This window comes from Urocampus carinirostris, chromosome 16, assembly GCF_059441175.1.
Source record: "Urocampus carinirostris isolate Australia breed hairy pipefish chromosome 16, RoL_Ucar_1.0, whole genome shotgun sequence".
NCBI lineage: Eukaryota > Metazoa > Chordata > Actinopteri > Syngnathiformes > Syngnathidae > Urocampus > Urocampus carinirostris.
Window position 1 is genome coordinate 18,798,747 of NC_142364.1, and position 19,429 is coordinate 18,818,175.

Below are 19,429 nucleotides of genomic sequence, written 5' to 3' on the forward strand. Positions count from 1 at the left end.
TATTCTCCCTACCGTATATACTTCATTTCATCATTTGAAAAATTATATAAATTACATTTAGTTTTCTCAGAGGGTTTTGGAACATAAAATTTCTCCAAAAATGAGGTTAGAATGGAGCAAAATAGTTTGAGCCTACAAAAAAGATCATTTTAAAGGTTGCACAAATTGGACTGAATACAAATCTATCTACTTCAAAATATATGAAAATACACTTGTTTTGTTATTATTATCATTGTCTTATGAATTTCCCACCTGTAATGGTAAAACCAGCTAGCTTTTCCAAATATTTTGAAATGTTTACTTGATATTCTGATGTATGTCTTGCTTTCAGGCATGTAAGTAAATGTTAGTTAATTTATATTACTAAGAGCACAACACAGAGTAAGCTGGTTTTATTAGTAGTTTAATTTATTATCACAGGCTAGGGAGAACTTATTTGTGGACCGTAACTGGCCTGTGGGCCTTGAGTTTAACACAAAAGAACTATAATGCCCATCAATATTTTGACCTAATCGTTCGGAAATACAAGAGAGAAGTTTGTTGTTATTTGATCTTTATTCACTTTGAGGGGATGGGGAGGAGTGACCTCCCCTGGCATTCCCATGAAAAGAGATGACAAACACATCCAACCAAACGAGAGGGTGAACAGGATTCCAGTCCATACATAAAATACATATATTACTATTTATCCAACCATCTGCATCCAACAGTCCCACACAGTATCCTTCTGTGCTATTAAATATATCGATATAAGTCATCTGTGGAGGGATTACCGACAGTGTGATTGTGTGTGTGAGGGGAAGAGCTTATAGTCGACAAAGGTGTGGCTGAGCAGCATAAAGTGGCGCCCGCATTTTGTCTACATGATGCCGCAAGAGGACAATGGGTTGGCGATGTGGCAAGTGCACGCCGACTGGCAGTACTGGCGCACAGTCTGGTAGCAGCTGCGGTCAGCATCGCCCCCCCACTGCACAGGCCCGTTGGGGTTGGCGGGCAGCCGGCTCAAAATGCTGGTGTTGATGGCGAGGGCCGCCAGCCCGTAGTCGGTGAACAGCACCGTCTCGCGGCGGCAGGTGGGGCAGGAGATGAACTTGTACTTGGGGCATGATTCGTAGAGGATCTGCAGGCATTCCTCGCACACCGAGTGCAGGCAGGACAAGATGCGCGGCCGCTTCCCGGCGAAGTTATAGGTGTGGCCGCAGGTGGGGCAGTCCAGGGGCTCGCAGGGCATGACTGGCCCCGAAGACGAGGAGGACGAGGATGAAGACGTGGAGGAGGAGCGCAGCACATACTGGTTGACGATGACGTCCTCCATCTTGTAGTGGAACTGGTGGTAGCAGATCTCGTTGGCACTGTGTTTGCGCTGCGCTAAGAAGCTCTGCTCCCTGCGGACCACCGGGGTTTGGGGCGACGGTGCGGGCCTGGGGGTGGCCACCGTTACGTCCAGCGTCAGGTCGCTGCAGGCCTGGTTGACGATGATCTCCCCCTCTCCGCCGCCATCCCATGCCACTCTAGGGGGCGGGGCAAAGCGAGGCTGGGTTACTGGCACCGTGCACTCTCTAGGAAACTTCTCGGACTGGATGATCTTGACCGTGTCCATTGGGATGGTGACGGGCTGACGTCTGAGGCAAGACATTTTGGATTTGGAAGCGGGACACCAAGAGGCTCTTAAGAAGCGTAGGAACCCCTGCCTGGTTCTAGGCAAGAGGACTGGCTAATGTTGTTGTGTTGAAGTCAGCCATTAGAGGGCACATGTGGACGAATGACTGCCTCCATGCTGCTTTTTGAGACCCCACTCCTAACCCTGGTGGAGTCTCCTATAGGCCTGTGTTCTTATGGCGGCTTGCTTGTTTAAAGAGTTGAGCCAGAGCACCTTAATTCAGAGCTTAATAAGGTAGAGTCCAGCTTCCTAGACCGGTGTTGGCCACTTAAACACTAAAGGAACATTTTAGTCGCACATATAGCACCAACAGTTTATCCTAAATGCAGTTATATACACAACATCTCCAAGAAGCTGAATTTCTTCATCCAGCGTGTCCAGTGTCAGCAAAAGCACCCAGTATGATTTCCTATGTATGTCGGTTTGTGACCAAAGCGTGTCCTTTGAGGCTCAGAAAGTTTCCCGTTTGTAGATTCCTACGAGGTAGGAGTTCAGGTTTGGGGCCTATAAGGTGATAACAGTCCAAAATTGTGTCCTTCAATGTTTAGCTCCCTTCCCAGATGGTGACTTCACCTATGGAGGAAAAAAAAACAAAGAACACAGGATGGTTTGGTTGAATATTGCCGGTTGTCAACAGACATGCAATTTGATGGCGGTGTTAATGACTGATATATCTGCCAAGTAGATCTGAAGATTATTCCAAATGCCTTGAGCCTTTTTTTTTTCTTAATTAAAAAAAGAGTTCGGCAAAACTATCAGACAGTTTTACAACCGTTGATATGTGCGAGAGTTTGCCGTCCACCATCAAGGATAGGCCAACATTACAACAGATTTGACTAAAATCGACGAAACCAAAGAAACCTGTCTTAAAACTGCACTTTGTGCGTTAATTAGTCAGTATTGTTTGTGTAAAAGTGACTGGGTGACATTGCACTTTAATTGCATCGCGAAACCAACGGGTGATTAAGAAACAAAAGAAACATTTTATGCTTGAGGCCGGGTGTCGGGTTTTACTTTCAGTGTGACTCAACAGTCAAGGAGGCGATCATGGCAGAGGAGTGTTTGTGTGCCTTAATTAGGAAGACAGTTTTTGCTTCTACTCAACTGATGCCCTTTTCAGAGTGCGCTTTGTTTTCGTTGTGGGGGTGGGCACAAAGAAGTGCTCTGCCACAAGATTTCCCAAATTTGGAAATAGTTGCTAAGCTGCTGACAGGGTCATAGCCTTCCGGCTCCCCCCGGTCAGTGAGCGAGAGGTAATTTCTTCATTGTCCTGGTAACTGAACCACAACATTTATAATTACTGTGTCCATTTTGCACATGTCATTTTTTGTACAGCCTTATGCTCTTCGAAATGACTCCTGCAACCATTCTCCTATGTGGTCTGACCTCATGGTGATACGGATTGAACATTCTTCACGTATTTCTATTACAAGATTCTGTGAAGAGCTTTGGTTTTTTTCATCTAAGTCCTCAAAATTAAGACTGAAGGAGTATTACTCATGAATTTTTATTACTGTATATGCGGGCTAGTAGTAAGAATCAACTAAATGCATTTTTAAAGAATATTTTTTAATACATTTGCAAAAAACAACAAGAAAAAAAGGACTTGCAAGCGAATCTGCGCTGTCATCTAATTTTTGTTTTTTTCATGTTTTTTTTAACCTACTAGCAATTAACATGTTAACTAAAAAAGGGCGGTCCAAAATTCCTGGAGCCAGAAAATTGACCTCACTCTATCACAAATGATTGAGAACCAAACATCATTTATATCCATTTGATTAAACATTGACAATCAAAAAATGTAAACATTCAGATGAATATCTCTCAAATAATTGACAAAGCCCTGAAAATTGGATAAAGAACAAACAATATTATTGCTGTTATTATTGGTTATTATAAGAAAACCTTTTAATTTTTAAATGTAACAAGCATGTTTGTACAAATAACTTTTTAACCACAAGATTGCACTCAAAGACCACTTTATATGTTCCTCAAAATTGGAACAGTTAGCATATGTAGTACTGTAATCCCTTGCCTTATCGCTGTTTCGCTACTTTGCAGATTTTAATCATGCATGGTGTTCGGCCTTCTGATTGGCTAAACAGAGGAAGATGCTTTCTATCGCCAACAAACCTAGACTTCTCGACTAGCTTAACTTGCTTTAGGTCTTTAGCGCTCCCTAGTGGCTCCCTGGTGTTTTTTTCAAAAACGTTTGATAATGGAAAAATAAATGGTTTCTATAGAACAGAACCGGAAGGTAAATGCTATTTTTCTTAACGACCATATTAGGGAGGCAAAGTATCATGTTAAGTAAAGTGGATCTGTCCTAAATCCACAAAGTTGTGCAATAAAACAGATAGATTATTCAAAAATTATATTTTGACACTGCAGAAGTGATTTGTAAAAAAATGTTGATAAAAAACGTACCTTTATTTGTTAGACAAATATTTGGGTTTGTTCTTAAAGGAATAGATAAATAATAAATTGATTTCATAAATAAAAGTTTCTTCTTCGTGGGTTTTGCCTATCGAGGGACTCTTTGGAACGCAATGCCCCGGGAAAAACAAGGGATTACCCAATGCTTAAGTTCTAATAATATATTTACAATTTCATCCACCAAATGTTCGAGGAAATAAGGCGCACTATCAAATTTCTGGACAGTTTGGTTCTTGTCATTGTGCCTTACTGTCTGGAAAATGCAATATATTGTCATGAGACGCTAGTAAGACCGTGTTAGTGTCGACTTCAGTTGTTAATAGATAAGTTTGACTGATGCATCTTCTTCTGTCACCACTTAATCATTCACTGAGATTTCAAAGAATTTCTGTCCTTCCAGTGTGTTTAAGAACATTAAGCATAACACCCCAGCTTTTCATTTTGTGCATGCTGATGAGTCACTGAAGCAAGCAGAGGAGGTGACCTACATGGCGAGAGAAGAAGTAGGAGAAAAAGAAGCGGTGCAGCTGAGCACGTCTATTTTTGTAAGTATGAGCTGGCTATGTGATTTGGCGGCCATATTGGAACTCCATCCTTCTTCCCTCCTTCTGTCGTCCTGCTGGTCTGTGTTAGAATGTTTTTCCTCAAATAGCCTTTGTCTGTTCCTCACCCTTTCACACACGAACGATAAGAACACATCGGAATGATGGATGGCCTTAGAAAGGGGGTGCAAATATTTAATGATTTAAAGAGGGAAGGGCATGTCTGGCCTTTGGTTTTAAGGTTCTGGGTTTGAGACTAAGACTATTAAAATGGGTCACTGAATATGAAGTCCTGATTGTATGAGTTTCCCAGCTATATTATTTTATTATTTAATCATCACATTATTACTTTGATAATCATATTCATTTACTGGTATCCACATATTTGAATGAAGTATTTACTTGCTTTATTCATTTGATGTTTCAATGTATCCATTCATTCAGTGGTGTTCTGATGAGTCTGCCCTTAAGATTACCATAATGTTATCATACCACCTTTAAAAATCCAGTCAGATCAAGTCTTGACAAATGGTCTCTTGTGAAGATGTGACTTCCTTATTTTGCCCGGAAAGTTTCATTTTTGTCATCTCACACCCCTTTTCAATAAAAACTCTATTCAGCTATGGTTTAATGTTTTTTTTAGGGAGCACGTTGTCTTGATCACAAGTCTGGAATACTCTGTTTATTTCTTTATTCATTTCTTTGTAATAAAACTCTTCAACTAAACTGCTTTGTTTTTAGCTCTTGTTTCTTTGTCCAGATACTCGGTCTGAATCCAGGAATTTGAACACGCAGCGGGACACAGATTAGTGACACCAGCAATACTCGAAATTAAATGTTTTGGACTGAGCATCAAGTTTATCATCAAATTCCTCTTTACAATAATTTGCACCTTAAAAGGGAAGATAATATGAGAAATGGATTATAATCTGATATCGGTTAGCTGACTCCCACATGACATCATGCATCAGCAACTTATTATTTTTCATTAATCATTTTGGCTTTAATCTAATTTGTAGTATTTTTTTCCTTTTTTCCCGAGCAATTATTTTAATGTAATTAATTATCACATTTATCTTCGATTTTTTATTTGAGATTTGCATTCCATTACATTGAAATTCAGTCAAGGTTTTTTTTGTATGGGATTTCCATCAATTCAAGTGTAATAGTACAGTAATAGTAATAATAAAACATAAAATAGAAGCTTTTGAATTTTAAAAGTAATGTTTCGTTTTCTTTGTAAATTATATTTCTAATATCCTCGCTACTTTGAACATAAACATGAAGAACACTGAGATAAAAATTTCAGGAAGAAAACACCCTTCATAACTTTTTTTTTACTCACTTCAGTGTGTGCTCCGGTTATGGTTAGCAATAGAGTTCAAATTGTAGCCACACAAAAAACTAGGATTAAAAAAAGACAAAAAAATGTGTTACAAAAAAAAGGAAAAAAGTTCTCTTTTCTTGAGAAATGTTTTAACTCTTTGTCAAATATTTTGCACATTTCTCATATTTTACTCAGATATAGGAAAATTACCATGTTGTATTATATTTTGGGGAAATTATTTTTTGTCCCCAAACTATGTTTTTACTTATTTTACTACATGTTGGAAGTTTTTCATTATTTTACTGTATATTGAGATATATTTTTTACATTACTAAATGTTTTCTTATTTTACTCCTTTTTTCAAAAATTATTTTCTTGTCATCAAAGATTTTGTGATTTGTTTTTATTTTGCTGTATTTTGTAAAATTATTTTCATTCATTACTCTTTTGGGGGAATTATTTTCTCAATGTACTACATTTTGGAAAACTGATTTTCCTATTTTGACACATTTTGTGTTTTTTTTTTTTAAATTGAATGGATTTAAAAAAAACACAATATTTTTTCCCTTATTAATTTACTACATTTTGGGGTTGATTTTCTTATTTTACTATAATATATTAAAATGAAATATCTTACTTTAGTGTATTTTGGAAAAACAATATTTATATGTATTTATGGAAATCATTTTTTACATTTTACTGTAATTGGCAACCAGTTCAGCGTGTCCCCTGCCCACTGCCCGATATTTGCTGGGATGGGCTCCAGTCTATGTCAAAAACTTAAGTGAGTCACCGCGTCATTTCTATCAAAAGTTATGATTTTTGACATAAATGCAAACCAAATGTTATCTCAGGCCGCTCAAAGGCATTGTTGAGTTTGTATAGAGTGGTAAGTTGGTTTAGGTGTAAAAACTGCATCCAGTCAACTGATAAAATAAACCAGTCAACATGTTCAATGCTTCACATAAAAATTATATTTCCCCATTCATTGTGAATACATGTTTTGTGTTCAGAAAAGATCCGTGATTATAATATGTAAATTAAGTTACTAATGTTAACATGACAAGCATGTTTTTGGGACGTGGGAGGAAACCGGAGTGCCTGGAGGAAACCTATGCAGGCACGGGGAGAACATGCAAACTCCAGGTTGCTGTAGCTGGACCCTGGACCTCTGCACCGTAGGGGTGCGCGCTAACCACCCAGCCGCCATGCAGGGTAATTGGCCGGTCCAAATTGTCCCTAGGTGAGAATGAGCGAGTGAGTTGTCTGTCTTTGTGTGCCCTGCGACTGGCTGACAACCAGTTCAGGGTGTCCCCTGCCCACTGCCCGAAGATAGCTGGGATTAGCTCCAGCACCCCCGCAACCCTACTGTGTAATGATTACTCAATACATTGACATGTGCCCGCTCGTTTGGCGCCAGCTGCTGCTGGTTCCCCCTCCTATTCAAGCTCAGTGCTCTCACTCGCCCTTGGTCAGTCCGTCAGCGAACCTCTGTTTACACAAGGCAAACATTTTTGATTCTGACTCCCACTTGTCCTGTTTTGTCGCCCGTTTTCCACTCGTCCGTTCCCGATTTTCCCGTTAGTCACCGGCTAACGACCCATTTTTTTACCCCGACCGTGTTCTGATCTCCCGTCCCGGCTAAGGACCTGTTTTTCCCGTCTACCATGCTACGATCTCCCGCTCTGGAAGATCCACTTCCGCATTTAGAACACACTCCAATCCCGTGAGTGACTTGCTTCCCTCGTCCAGCAATCACCGGATCGCTGGCGCTGATTTTCCTCTATATCTCAATAAACTTGTGAGTAAACGTCATGCATCTGGGTCCTCCTCTAGTTCTGAGGATAAACGGTGCAGTTAATGGATGGACTGGTTACTAATATAGGCCTAATGATAAAGCATAACAGTAAAAACAAAACTAAAAATTTAGAGTTAACATTCTTTTATTGATCCGGCCCACCTCAGAACAAAAAGTGTGGATCCAGGTCCAGAGCCTAACTGAGTTTGACATGCCCGGTTCAGACCTAAAAAAAACCAACAACTCTGGGTCATAATTTTCCAGAGAAGAAAAGGGTTCTTGGGTTCTCCAGGGTATAATTGTCTTACATTACATGTTACAGGTCACTTAGTTACTGGCCTGGTGTGATCAATTAGGACATGTGTTCAAAAACGTCAAATTGACTGAAGACTACAACGTCTGCATAAAAATAGAAAGCAATAAGATCATTCCTGATTTTACTGCCAGTCAGTTGAAGATCAGTCAAAAAAAATAGTCAAAAGCTGCTAAAATTACCCGTCTCTGATTTCAAGCAACGCGAGCAGGCAAAAGACAAGAGAGCTCCTCATCTTTTGGCTCAGCCTTTGTGCTGGCCGACGTCGGCCCTCTGCTCTTACGTAAGGAGCTCATCCCGGCACCGACTGCCGCGGGGAAAGTGCAAAGCGCCGCAAGATTTTTTCCGCAGTTATCTGCAGACTTCTTCTGGGTTTATCTAATGAAATTGAGGAAGGCATCAGAAGCATTCGCTAGGACGAGAGACATGCACATGTGACACGTGTCACCCTCATCGTGACCCATGCTTTACATTCCATTGACCTGACAGGAGAATGGCAAGCACATAACTGACCAAAATGAATGCAAAAAAAAATAAAAAAAAATCTGTCTCGTACTTCTCAGTGGTATTGATGTCACAACCCTGCTCTGTTTTTCTCTCTCTTTAATGCTGTTCGATGTAAGTAATGTAAGTATAAGTGTAGTTTTCATACTGTGTTTGCTTTGCGTTCTTATTGGTACACTAAATACAGATTCGTGAATTTTTGGGTATTAAAAGTGTAGCTGTGCAGCAAAACATGGGCATACCTTAATTTTTGATATTCTTTATGTAAGTTGCATACAATTAGAAAAAATGTCTCATGTGGGCAAAAAAATTGAGAAATACGCGCCTCTGAAACAGACTAGGTGTGAGCAAAAAGTAAGACCAGGCATCGACATCAAACTAAAAGTTCAGCCCCTGTTTTTTGAACATTTTTGAACATTTTTTACAACAATAGCCAGAAACTCCGTAATGACCAAACGCCAGGCCATTATTGGGCTCTACTGCTTAAAATATCTGTGACTTTATTCTGGGAAGAAAAAAAAAATTGGTACATTTGTTTGAGGGTGATTTCCAAAAACAGAGAATCAAATGTATTAGTGGTGTTGTACCGTACATTGATATGTGTGACCAAACACAACGACTTTTATTGGTTTGAAAAATGGTTAGAATGTCTAACATTCGATTCGAAAAAACAAATACTTTATTATAAAAATCTCTTTGAAGTGATGCCATTGACTATGATTTCTGAATCTTTAATACATTAGTATAGCCTACCAAGTAAAATTGGTTGGTTAGTCTGATCCCTTGACCACTACGGTCTTAGGGGCATCATTTCCCGTGGTGTGTCTTGGTCAAGTACAGCCTGGTGGCGCGTGATATATACTATACAACATGTCTTTGTTAGGGGTTTTTAGTGTATATTTGCAATTTTGTTAAATAAACAAAACAAACACATACAAATCCTTCCATTACAGTCAAAACATTGCCAATACATGCATGGTTTTCAAATAAAATACAATACAACAAAATTGAGATAAATATATCATATTTTTTTAAAAGAAGATTTAAGTGTTTGTTCATTCAGGTTCTCGGTTTACAGTACATAGTCTGAATTTGCGATTTGAAACTCAACAACCTAAATTAAAACCAGGGATGGATGAGTACCGTTACCAGGTACTGTATTAGTGTTGATATCAACCTTAATTTCAATCAACTGTACATACAATATTGTGCTTATGTTATTGAGATAATAGCATGATGGAGGTGGTGATTATATTAATGTAATGTGCAGCTGATACTGTATGTAGTTTTTTGTTGTTGTTAATAATTCTTCTATGTTTTTTTGTGCTGTGCCCAAAAACAAAAGCCACAATTTAAGGTACTGTACTGGAAAAGGTTTCCGAAACCTATATCAGCTGCTCTCTGTAGGCACTATACAAAGGAGACCAATATTTTTTGGGGTTTCAGTACAAATCTGGAAGCCTGCCTAACTGAGATTAAAAAAAAAGATGGATGTCATTTAAATTCTTGCGTTTTATCCCTGAAAAACCTGAAATTTTAATGGTCCAGCTTAATGTCATGACTTGTTCTGAAATACAACTCTGAACCTTGTCAAATATAATATCCCCCAGAGCGATCCAGTCAAAAATGTAGGTGTCACATTTGACTCTAATCTGTCCTTCCAGTTACACATTAAGAATATTACTAAAACAGCTAAAAACCCACCCTATGCAGTCCTAGTCTTATGCTGAGATTATAATTAATGTGTTTGTTACCTACCGTCTCGATTACTGAAACTACTCTGAGGTCTACTGAAGTCTAGCATCAAGAACCTGCAGCTGGTATAAAATGCTGCAGCGAGGCTTTTAACTAAGACAAGAAAGTTTGATCACATTACCCCGATTTTAGCTAACCTGCATTGGCTTCCTGTTACCTTAAGATGTGATTTTAAGGTTCTGTTGGCATTTTACAAAATTAGGCTCGGTTACATGATGAGGATTTTACTGGTATATTGATTTTTTCCCCTCCTAAGGGCTATACAAATAATTATGACTGGACTAGCTTCATGCAATTTGAGTGAAAATATCCAGACTTTCAAAACTATCTTTACTTTCTTTTTGTGTTGGAACAATTTTAGGTGCTAGTGGTGTCAGTATCTTATATTAAACAACAGTTGGGTTTCTGTAATAATCTAAACAAAGAAAGCATACAAAAATGTAAACTGCGTTTTGGTGAAAGTTGTGAAGTCATAATTGCAGTAAATGTTTACCCGTCCGTGCTCTAATCGAGAAACAATCATGATAACAGCATCCTTGTTTATTCCTTATTTCAAACCTGCATGTTTTCAGTGCCCTCCCAAAATGCCTACACATTCTCCGCACATATTCACTTGTGATTGGAAGCCAGTTTAAGGGAGAAAACAATCGAAATGAGTCATCAACCACCACCCCCCCCCCCCCTCTAGCGTCTATTCTCAATGAAAACCTGTGTGCCCACCACATCCTTTCCACATCTGTCCACGTTCCTAGTTGCCATGGAGACAAGCGCATTCTGTGATGGTAGTGTAGGCTGCTAAAAAGCAGCACGCGGGATATTAAGTCCTATTTGATTATGTAACGAGCGACAGTGACCTTGGGTGCAAATCCCACGCTTCACTCTCTAACGCGGATTGCTCACTTGAACGGTACAACCGTTCTGTTTTTGTTTTGACGCTTCAATCCCGACGAACCGTCTGCGGCCGACTTCGGCCATTTTGCAGCTCCTGTCGAAGATGAAAATGAAAATGCCACAAGCATCAACCCCGCCTTCTCGAGGATGATCGATGGGCTTCTGCAACACGCAGAGGACAGGTAGATTGATTAAGGCCGATTGATTTTTTTCTGATAAATGCCTGACAGGATTGTCAGTGTGCAAAATAGGTTTTCTGGCACAGGGATGCGCTCAGAAGATCCGGTTATGCAATTGAGAACATGTTTCGCCGCGTTTGCAATGCATGGCTTTGGGATGACAGAACACACACAATCACACACAAGCTTGTGAGAGAGGTCTGCCTAATGTCTTAACGACCCAATAATAAAAGCAATCAAGTGTGATGGTTTACCTAAAGAATCTTTTTACCAAAAATTATTTTACCATCCGATAGACTTGTCTTCCTCCGTAAACAACCCCTGCACTACCTGTCAACAGTCATGCAAGTGTGATGATGCAACAGACATGCAAGTCTCACTTAGACCACATCCAGTTTTCAACCTCACCTCACACCCTATCCAACAAGCAGGACCAAAGCGACGTAGGTCTCTCTTCTCGGCAGGGCGAGGATGGAAAACACGTCAAGATGGAGGAGGTGGGGCAGAGGCGCATCCGCATCTCTCTTCTTTTGTCCTTCACGCTGCCTCCTGGCCTTCATCGGTGTGTGTTGCGGCTTTTCTTTCTGTTCCCTCCATTCTTCCTCTTCCTCCCTGGGGTGTGTTAGTCCTCCTGGGCTATACCTGTGATGGGATTTAGCTGGAGCCAGAACGCTTTCCTCTTTGCGAGCCCAGGGGTTTATCAGCGCCGCTCACAACAACATCTCCTCTTCCTCCTCCTTGGTCGGTTCCAGGCGAGCGCACCTCACCATCTGCACATGCGCACTCGTCTCTCTTTCTCTCTATTTAGCTCCCTTGCTCTCTCTCTCCCATTCTCTCTTTCTCTCCATATCACACTCCCTCCCATCACTTCTCACTGCAGTGGCTCTGCAGGCCGTGTTGCTCTTTGCCAGAGGAAATATTTCAGCCTATCACAAGCATTAAAAGTCCACCCCCACAGTCACACACTCTCCCTAAATAGTGATGTACACACGCACATACAGGAAGCAGAACGCAGATCCAATCTTCAAAGTGCCGAGAGAAGAAAATGAGGCATAAATTCACTAACAAATCGTGTTGGGTTAAAAATGCTGACTCCAAGTTGCACACTAAATCAAATGCATTTCCTTCGTTGTTGAAATTCCCTGCAAATACATGAGTCAGGTTTTTTTTTGTGTTCAAAATTGGCAGAAGCAGCTTATTTTAAAATCTGTAGTGAGAAGGCTGTGGTCAATACTTTAATTTGCAAATTATAGAGATGGGCACATAACCTAAAAACAGTAATTACAGTTACTAGTTACTTCAGTTAGAAAGTAATATCACCCCGCCCCTCATACAACTGACACACAAAAGTAGAATTTTACTCTAAAAGTCTATCTATTTACAAATTATCATACATACTTGACATACTCGCATTGAAACAGATCCCCTAAAACTACTTTAAAATATCAACATAATAAGAAAATACAGGAAAATCTTTGCACAAACTTGTTATTTCTTATTTCTGTGCAATCTCGAGAGCTTACAAACAAAAGTTAGCTGAGACACTCCACATCCATCTGGTCCTGGGCTTCAAATGACTCAAAGTTTTCCTTCTCCATTTCTGCTTACTGTCCAAGACGTTTCCTTTTTTTTCCAAGCATGTTGTGTTAAAAAAAATTTTTACAAATAAAAAAACAAAAGTCAGCACATTATTACTGTAAATTCTGTGCTCACGTTTCCCCTCATTGATTTTGATGTTCCGGAATAAGTAACGCCCCATCGCCACATGGTGCCAACTATTCACTACTGGTGACATACGACCAAATATGTGTACATAAACAGACCTCCTGATTTCAGTATTTATTTTATAGTTGTAAAAAGGCCTTAAAGGTGAGTATATACAGTAGGGAGGATATCTCCATGTGGAGAAATTCAGCATCCTGCTTACTGTGCTTGAGATGGCGCCGTTTTAACTGCATTGAGTTGTACTTTGTAAGTTATTATAAACATGCCCACCCTTGTGAAAGTTTGTTGGTGGATTAAGAGTTGTAGGTCAGCCTGGGAGCAAAGGAGAAACTATCAACGATCAAAGACATTATAAATCATGGAATAAGTAGTGGATTTACGCACCATGTTGAAATGAGAGTTGAGTTACAAATGCGTTACAGTATATCGTTACCAAGTCACGCAATTGGGTTAGTCCCGACACTGATCGATACCATATCACAGTATTTTTCACCCAGTGTACCGGGGTACACTACTCTGCCGTGAGACCTTGTCTATAGTGTGCCAATTTGTCCAATTTAAAGAAAAATGCAAAAAGAAGAATGTCATTGTTCAGTATTTCGGCTTTCTTCCAGTGATCAATTGTAAGCAAAATCATTCAAATTGATTGAGGAGAAGAGCCTTTCGTGTTTTATTACAAGGTTGTTTTTTTTTTTCTTTCTTTTTTTTTTTTCTAACAATCCAGTAATCCCTCGTTGCATTGAGGTTCAAGTTTCATGGTCTCTATACTGTCTGGCTGTCAGGTTTGTTTTTCTCTCTCTCCTTTTTTGGTCACTTCTTCCTTAGCTCTGATTTCAATCACACTTGGTGTCACTTGCCCTGATAGCATCCTAATCACCGCTCCTGCTCACTATTGAAGCACTCCTGTTTTTGGGCACGTTTGCCTGCTCGTTGCCATTCTTGTCTCGTTCTAGCGTTGTCTCAGCCTTGTCTTGTTTTCAGTCTACTGAACCCTTGGCTCCTTTCCAGACCACATATTCTCCCTGCCGAACATTTGGGCTTTCGCCAACGTGAGTTCTCCGAATCCTCGACACCTGGCCTGCCCCTGGACCTCGACAATTGCCTCTGGTGATCAAGATACGGTTGCCTCGAATTTTGTCTCACCTGTGTACCGAACCTGGACCGAATAAACGATGCATTGTTGCCTTAATCCATGCTTCTGCACTGTGCTTCCGTGCCACCCTGAGCAGGTCCTTTTTTTGGATCTTCATTGTGCATTTTGTTCTGCATTCTTATTGGCTAAACAGTCACCCTGCCCCTTTTCTGCCTTTGCCTGTGCGTAAATAATGTTGCGGTCTACGTTTCTCACGTACGTAAAACAGCTTGATGAACCTTCATTACGTACACAAAAACCTTTTTCAATGTCGAGTTTCGCTAAATGCCATTAAGTCAACGAAACGTACTGGATCGACAAAAGCACCAAAAGGCAGAAGACGATGCTTTCTACCGCCGACAAAGTTGGACTTCTCCACATGCTAAAGGATGGTAAAATAATTTTTAAGCCACATTTTTTTTCCCAACAACGTCAAAATGGGGGCGATAAGATATGAACTGAAGTAAGTGGATTCAATAGTGTCATGATTACTGATGCGACTCAGCTGTGCCCGCTCATTTGGCGCCAACTGCCGCGGGTTCTGATTGGCTCCCTGTCAGTATTTAAACCCAGGCTTGTCAATCCCCTGTTGTCAGTCCGTCTGCGAATCACCGTGTTAACTAGGCAAGCTTTTTCGACCCTGACTCTCGCCTGTCCCGTTTTTGTTTTTGATTCCGTTTGTCCCCGACCTGTTTGGATCCTGACCTCGTCTGCTCTCAAGTCCCGGCTTACCATTCCATTTTGTTCCCGACTACGTCTACTTTCCCGTTCTGGCTCACGACTCGTTTTCGACCCCGACCACAACTTGCTCTCCCAGTCCCGGCTACCGACCAGTTTTTCGCCCCTGACACCGCCATCGCTCGCTACAGAAGATCGTGTTCGGATCACAATCCAAGTACGAGAGCGACTTGCTTCCCGCGCCCAGTAACACAGGATCGTGGGCGGAGGACTTCCTCTGTCTTTCAATAAAACTTAAACGTCACACAAGTGGGTCCTGCTTCCGTTCTGGTCCTGACAAATAGTGCAGCAAGAGTATTTCTGAAATTACAAAATAGCGCAGTGGTTAGCACATTTGCCTAGCACGTGAAAGGTCCCCTATTCGCGTCCGGGGGGAAGCATCTGTTGGACTGGAGAGGGATGGACCTTCCCAAGACACACCAAAGGAAAAGGTGCTTTTAAGACCCTAGTGGTTAAGGGATGCAGCCAACTTTTATCGGTTAAATAAATGCGCTCACGTAAAAAACTAGATCTTTGAGCTTAGCTTTGTATTGCAATTTACAGCTGCTAAAGCAAAATATCACAAATTTACTTACACAAATAAAAACATGTCACACATTTACTTACATAAGCAGGGTTGGGTAGGGTTACTTTAACTGGATTACTTTCAATTACTTTTGGATTACTCCAATATCAAATATGCTAATAAAAGACAAAAGAAACTAAATATGAATAAAATGACTACATTTTGTGCAGGCTTGGGGAGTAACGGAATACATGGAACGGAAAAAATGATGTTGGCAAGCTGTTTGGATTTATTTTCATTTTGTTTCTGTCGCATTTTATGTTAGTTTTGCCGTAGATCAAAGAGATCAAAGTCAGGAGAGAAAGCTTACCACGTGTTGTGAGTCATAATTTTATTCATATTTAGTTTCTTTTGTCTTTTATTAGCATATTTGGTATTGGAGTAATCCAAAAGTAATTGAACGTAATCAAGTTAAAGTAACCCTACCCAACCCTGTACATAAGTCATAAGATAGTGTGTACCGTGTACCAGGGTGGGCTCCTTTCGTCCGGTCCTGTAGCTTCCTGCCGAGCTAATTAGCAGACACTAATGAGAAAATTAGCTCAGCGGTACAATACGTCAGAGATATCTCAACATCTTGACTCAGTCCTGCTTTTGTGGACCCCAGGAAGTCAACACTTTCAATGCCGCAGTAAGTAGCCCTCACAACTCAGACTATTCATTTATTCATCCGGCTTGTTTTTGCCTGAAATAGGCATGCTATGTTCCAAATGAAGTCCCCGGCTGGGCGTGATTGTACTCAATCAAGTATTTATGAGTGTTTGCAATGATGAATTAAACAAGAAGGTACCACATTGGAACACAAGAGTGAGGATATTTTTTACTCTTCTACTGCTATGAGCACTGACCCTGTAACTTTCCTTTGACATTAAGCAAATATGTTGCAACAGATCGTGTTAAACCTGTTTTCATAAGCACGCCTTCAGTATTTAGCTTTTAGGACTATGCCAAGCAAGAGTAGAATTAATTTAGCGGAAGAAGAAAATGGATTAGTTCTCTTTAACACAGAAAACCAAGAAAATGAATGTACATATTCATTAAAAACAAACTATTGAGGTTATGGCACTAATTTTCTTCAGACTATTTTTTCGATGCACTATTTTTCATTACGCTCTTATTATGATGCCCATACAACTTATGCCAGTCTCCAAGCACTACCCTGTAAATATGTTTGCGTATTTATCCTGATTTTATTATATTTTCCTTATGTTGTCATGATTACTCATTAATTTCACCTGTGCCCGCTCATCTGATTGGCTCCCTGTCCCTTTTTAAGCCCGGTCCTGTCACTGTCCTTTTGTCAGTCCGTCAACGAACCTCTGCCCCGCAAGATGTGGGTTTTGACTCTGTCCTGTTTCCTGTTGGTATTTCCTGTCCAGTATTGTTCCCGTTTATTTTTGTCCTGTTTAATATCGGTTTCTAGTTTCGTTCCTGTCTATTCTTGTCCATTTATTATTCTCTCCAGTTTTTGTTCCCGTCTAGTTTGTCCTGTTTAATTTCAATATCCTGTTTCATTATCAAGCCTGTCTTTCCCTTCCTGTCCGGTATCGACCTCATCTATCCGATATCTGCTCGGGCAATTGGTATCGATCTCGTCGGTCTCTGGCTTCCTGTCATTCCACGCCAGACCGTTGCCTAACATGCCTTTCCCGTCGAATAAAACCTTGTGGGAGAAAGGTCACGCATTTGGGTTCTGATCCTGTTCCGGTTCTTGACATATGTAATTACTATATGTTTATCCTGGATGCCATGCATATTTAATCTTATTGCAAACAATGTTTACTACGTTGCTATCAATGACAATAAAAACAATTCTAAGTATTGTTAGGATTTCAATGGCAACTCAGACCAGGAAGAACTATGAATAGTGTGAGTAACCAAAGAAAAGGTAGGCAGAACTGAATTTAATTTTGTTGGATTGAATTGACTAACAAAGAAAAAAAAAACATGTGAAAATTATTTTAAAACTTTTCATATGAGTGGAACAGTTAACAACAATACTCATTTTACCATGGTTCTTTGTTTTGTGGTCTTGGTTGTGATCATTGATGAACTTTTCAAATAATTGTGAGAAAAAATATCTGTATGAAGCATTTTTGTTTTGTGTACTGCAAACATTTTAGTTGTTTTTTTTTTAAAAATATATTCGGATTCGTAAACTACAGGTATTATCTGCTCATTAATACATAAACTTTGGACAAAAACGTTTTTTGAGGCTTCAAATAGAAAAAAAAACAACAACTGTAATATGAGAGGAAATGATAAAGCTACAGCATTATGTATTTGTTTTAAGCTAAACAGTGTGTATTACTTGTTTTGATATGCACCCCGAAGGTAACAAAAACTCCATAAAAATACATATATATTGATTTAACATATGAAAGATCATATAATTATGTATGTTTTTAAATATTCATAGGTTGAAAAATTTGCTTTTTTTTTTTTTTTACATAACTTGAGCCCCACCTACAGAAAGCAGATATTGTCTACCGTCTTGCTACTAAGGTATTTAAACACTTGCTCATGGCTGTGAAAAAAATGTGTTATATGGTCACTTTAAGTATCTATGTATTCTTACTTGTGCTTTTTAGCACTCTTTCTCTGTTGCACTACACAATACATGGACATACAGTGCTTAAATAATACACACTGACCATTTGACAGAAGTAGAGAATAAGTTCTGGAAATCCATTAGAGGGACAGTGCGTGCTTAATGCCTTTAGTAGTACAAAAACTTTCGTTCAGTAAAAAAACAACATTAACTTGAATACCAGGCAAAAATACATGTACTATCATTCCAATAGTAATTTTTATTAAAAAAAAAAATCATAGGTTGAGAAAATTTGCATGTCTTTTACATGGTGAAAAACCTTACCTAGAAGGTAAATCTTGTTGCTACGCTGTGCTCTTGACACTGGTTTTGGTTCGCATTACACAACACAGTGCCATCTAATGGTCAAATATAACACACTGGGGCTTAAATGTTTTCTGTTTACTTAATAACATCACAAAACCTGTTGTAATATGATAACTCAAGGAAGGAAGATGCTTGGCAATGTGATAGTTCGACGCAACATGATAATTAGACAGCTTAATTGATGGTGTCTGTTCAGAGACAAACTTAATGATGACTCATTCTGAAATTGTTATGTGGCAATGAAAATACCGAAGTATTATTGTTACATCCCTTGCAACCTGGTTATCATTTTTATCCATCCATCCATTCATCCATTATCTGGACCGCTTATCCTCAGTAGGGTCGCGGGGGTGTTGGAGCCCATCCCAGCTATCTTCGGGCAGTGGGCAGGGGACACCCTGAACTGGTTGCCAGCCAGTTGCAGGGCACACAGAGACAGACAACTCACTAGCTCATTCACACCTAGGGACAATTTGACCTGACATGCATGTTTTTGGAATGTGGGAGGAAACCGGAGTGCCCGGAGGAAACCCACGCAAGCACGGGGAGAACATGCAAGCTCCACACAGGAGGTTCGATCTCATGACCTCAGAACTGTGCCGCACACGCACTAACCACTGCGCCGCCGTGCTGGCCATCATTTTTATTTCATCTTTTATTTTATTTTATACTTTAATTATTTTTAATTTTGTTTATTTTTATTGTAAGTTAAAGTAACATCCATTGCAGCGTCATGTCTGGTCACTTTTCAAAGTTTCTTTATTGTCCTCATGCTGAGGTTTTTGAGTTTTTCCTTGCCCTCATGTAGGTTTTAGACCAGGGGGTGGTGTAACAATAGTCTGTAGTTTGCAATACAGTACTGTAGTCTGTGCAGCCCTTTGAGACTCTTTGTGACTATGGGCTATACAAATGAACATGCCTTACTTGAAAGAACAGTGACCTCTAGG

At 39.9% G+C, this 19,429-nt stretch overlaps 1 protein-coding gene and 1 long non-coding RNA gene across 2 annotated transcripts; one reads left to right on the forward strand and one right to left on the reverse strand.

Moving 5' to 3' along the window:
• Positions 1–536: 536 nt before the first annotated feature.
• Positions 537–12,201, reverse strand: rnf208 (ring finger protein 208). The gene is made up of 2 exons (XM_088319744.1): positions 11,814–12,201; positions 537–2,233 (listed from the first exon to the last, which is right to left on the reverse strand). Exon 2 carries the CDS (start codon positions 1,634–1,636, stop codon positions 860–862), a length of 777 nt encoding a protein of 258 aa, XP_088175870.1. The 5' UTR covers positions 1,637–2,233; positions 11,814–12,201; the 3' UTR covers positions 537–859.
• Positions 11,075–14,317, forward strand: LOC148350529 (uncharacterized). Its single transcript, XR_015847079.1, has 2 exons — positions 11,075–11,408; positions 14,139–14,317. It is a non-coding gene; the product is annotated as an uncharacterized LOC148350529 (long non-coding RNA).
• Positions 14,318–19,429: the final 5,112 nt, after the last annotated feature.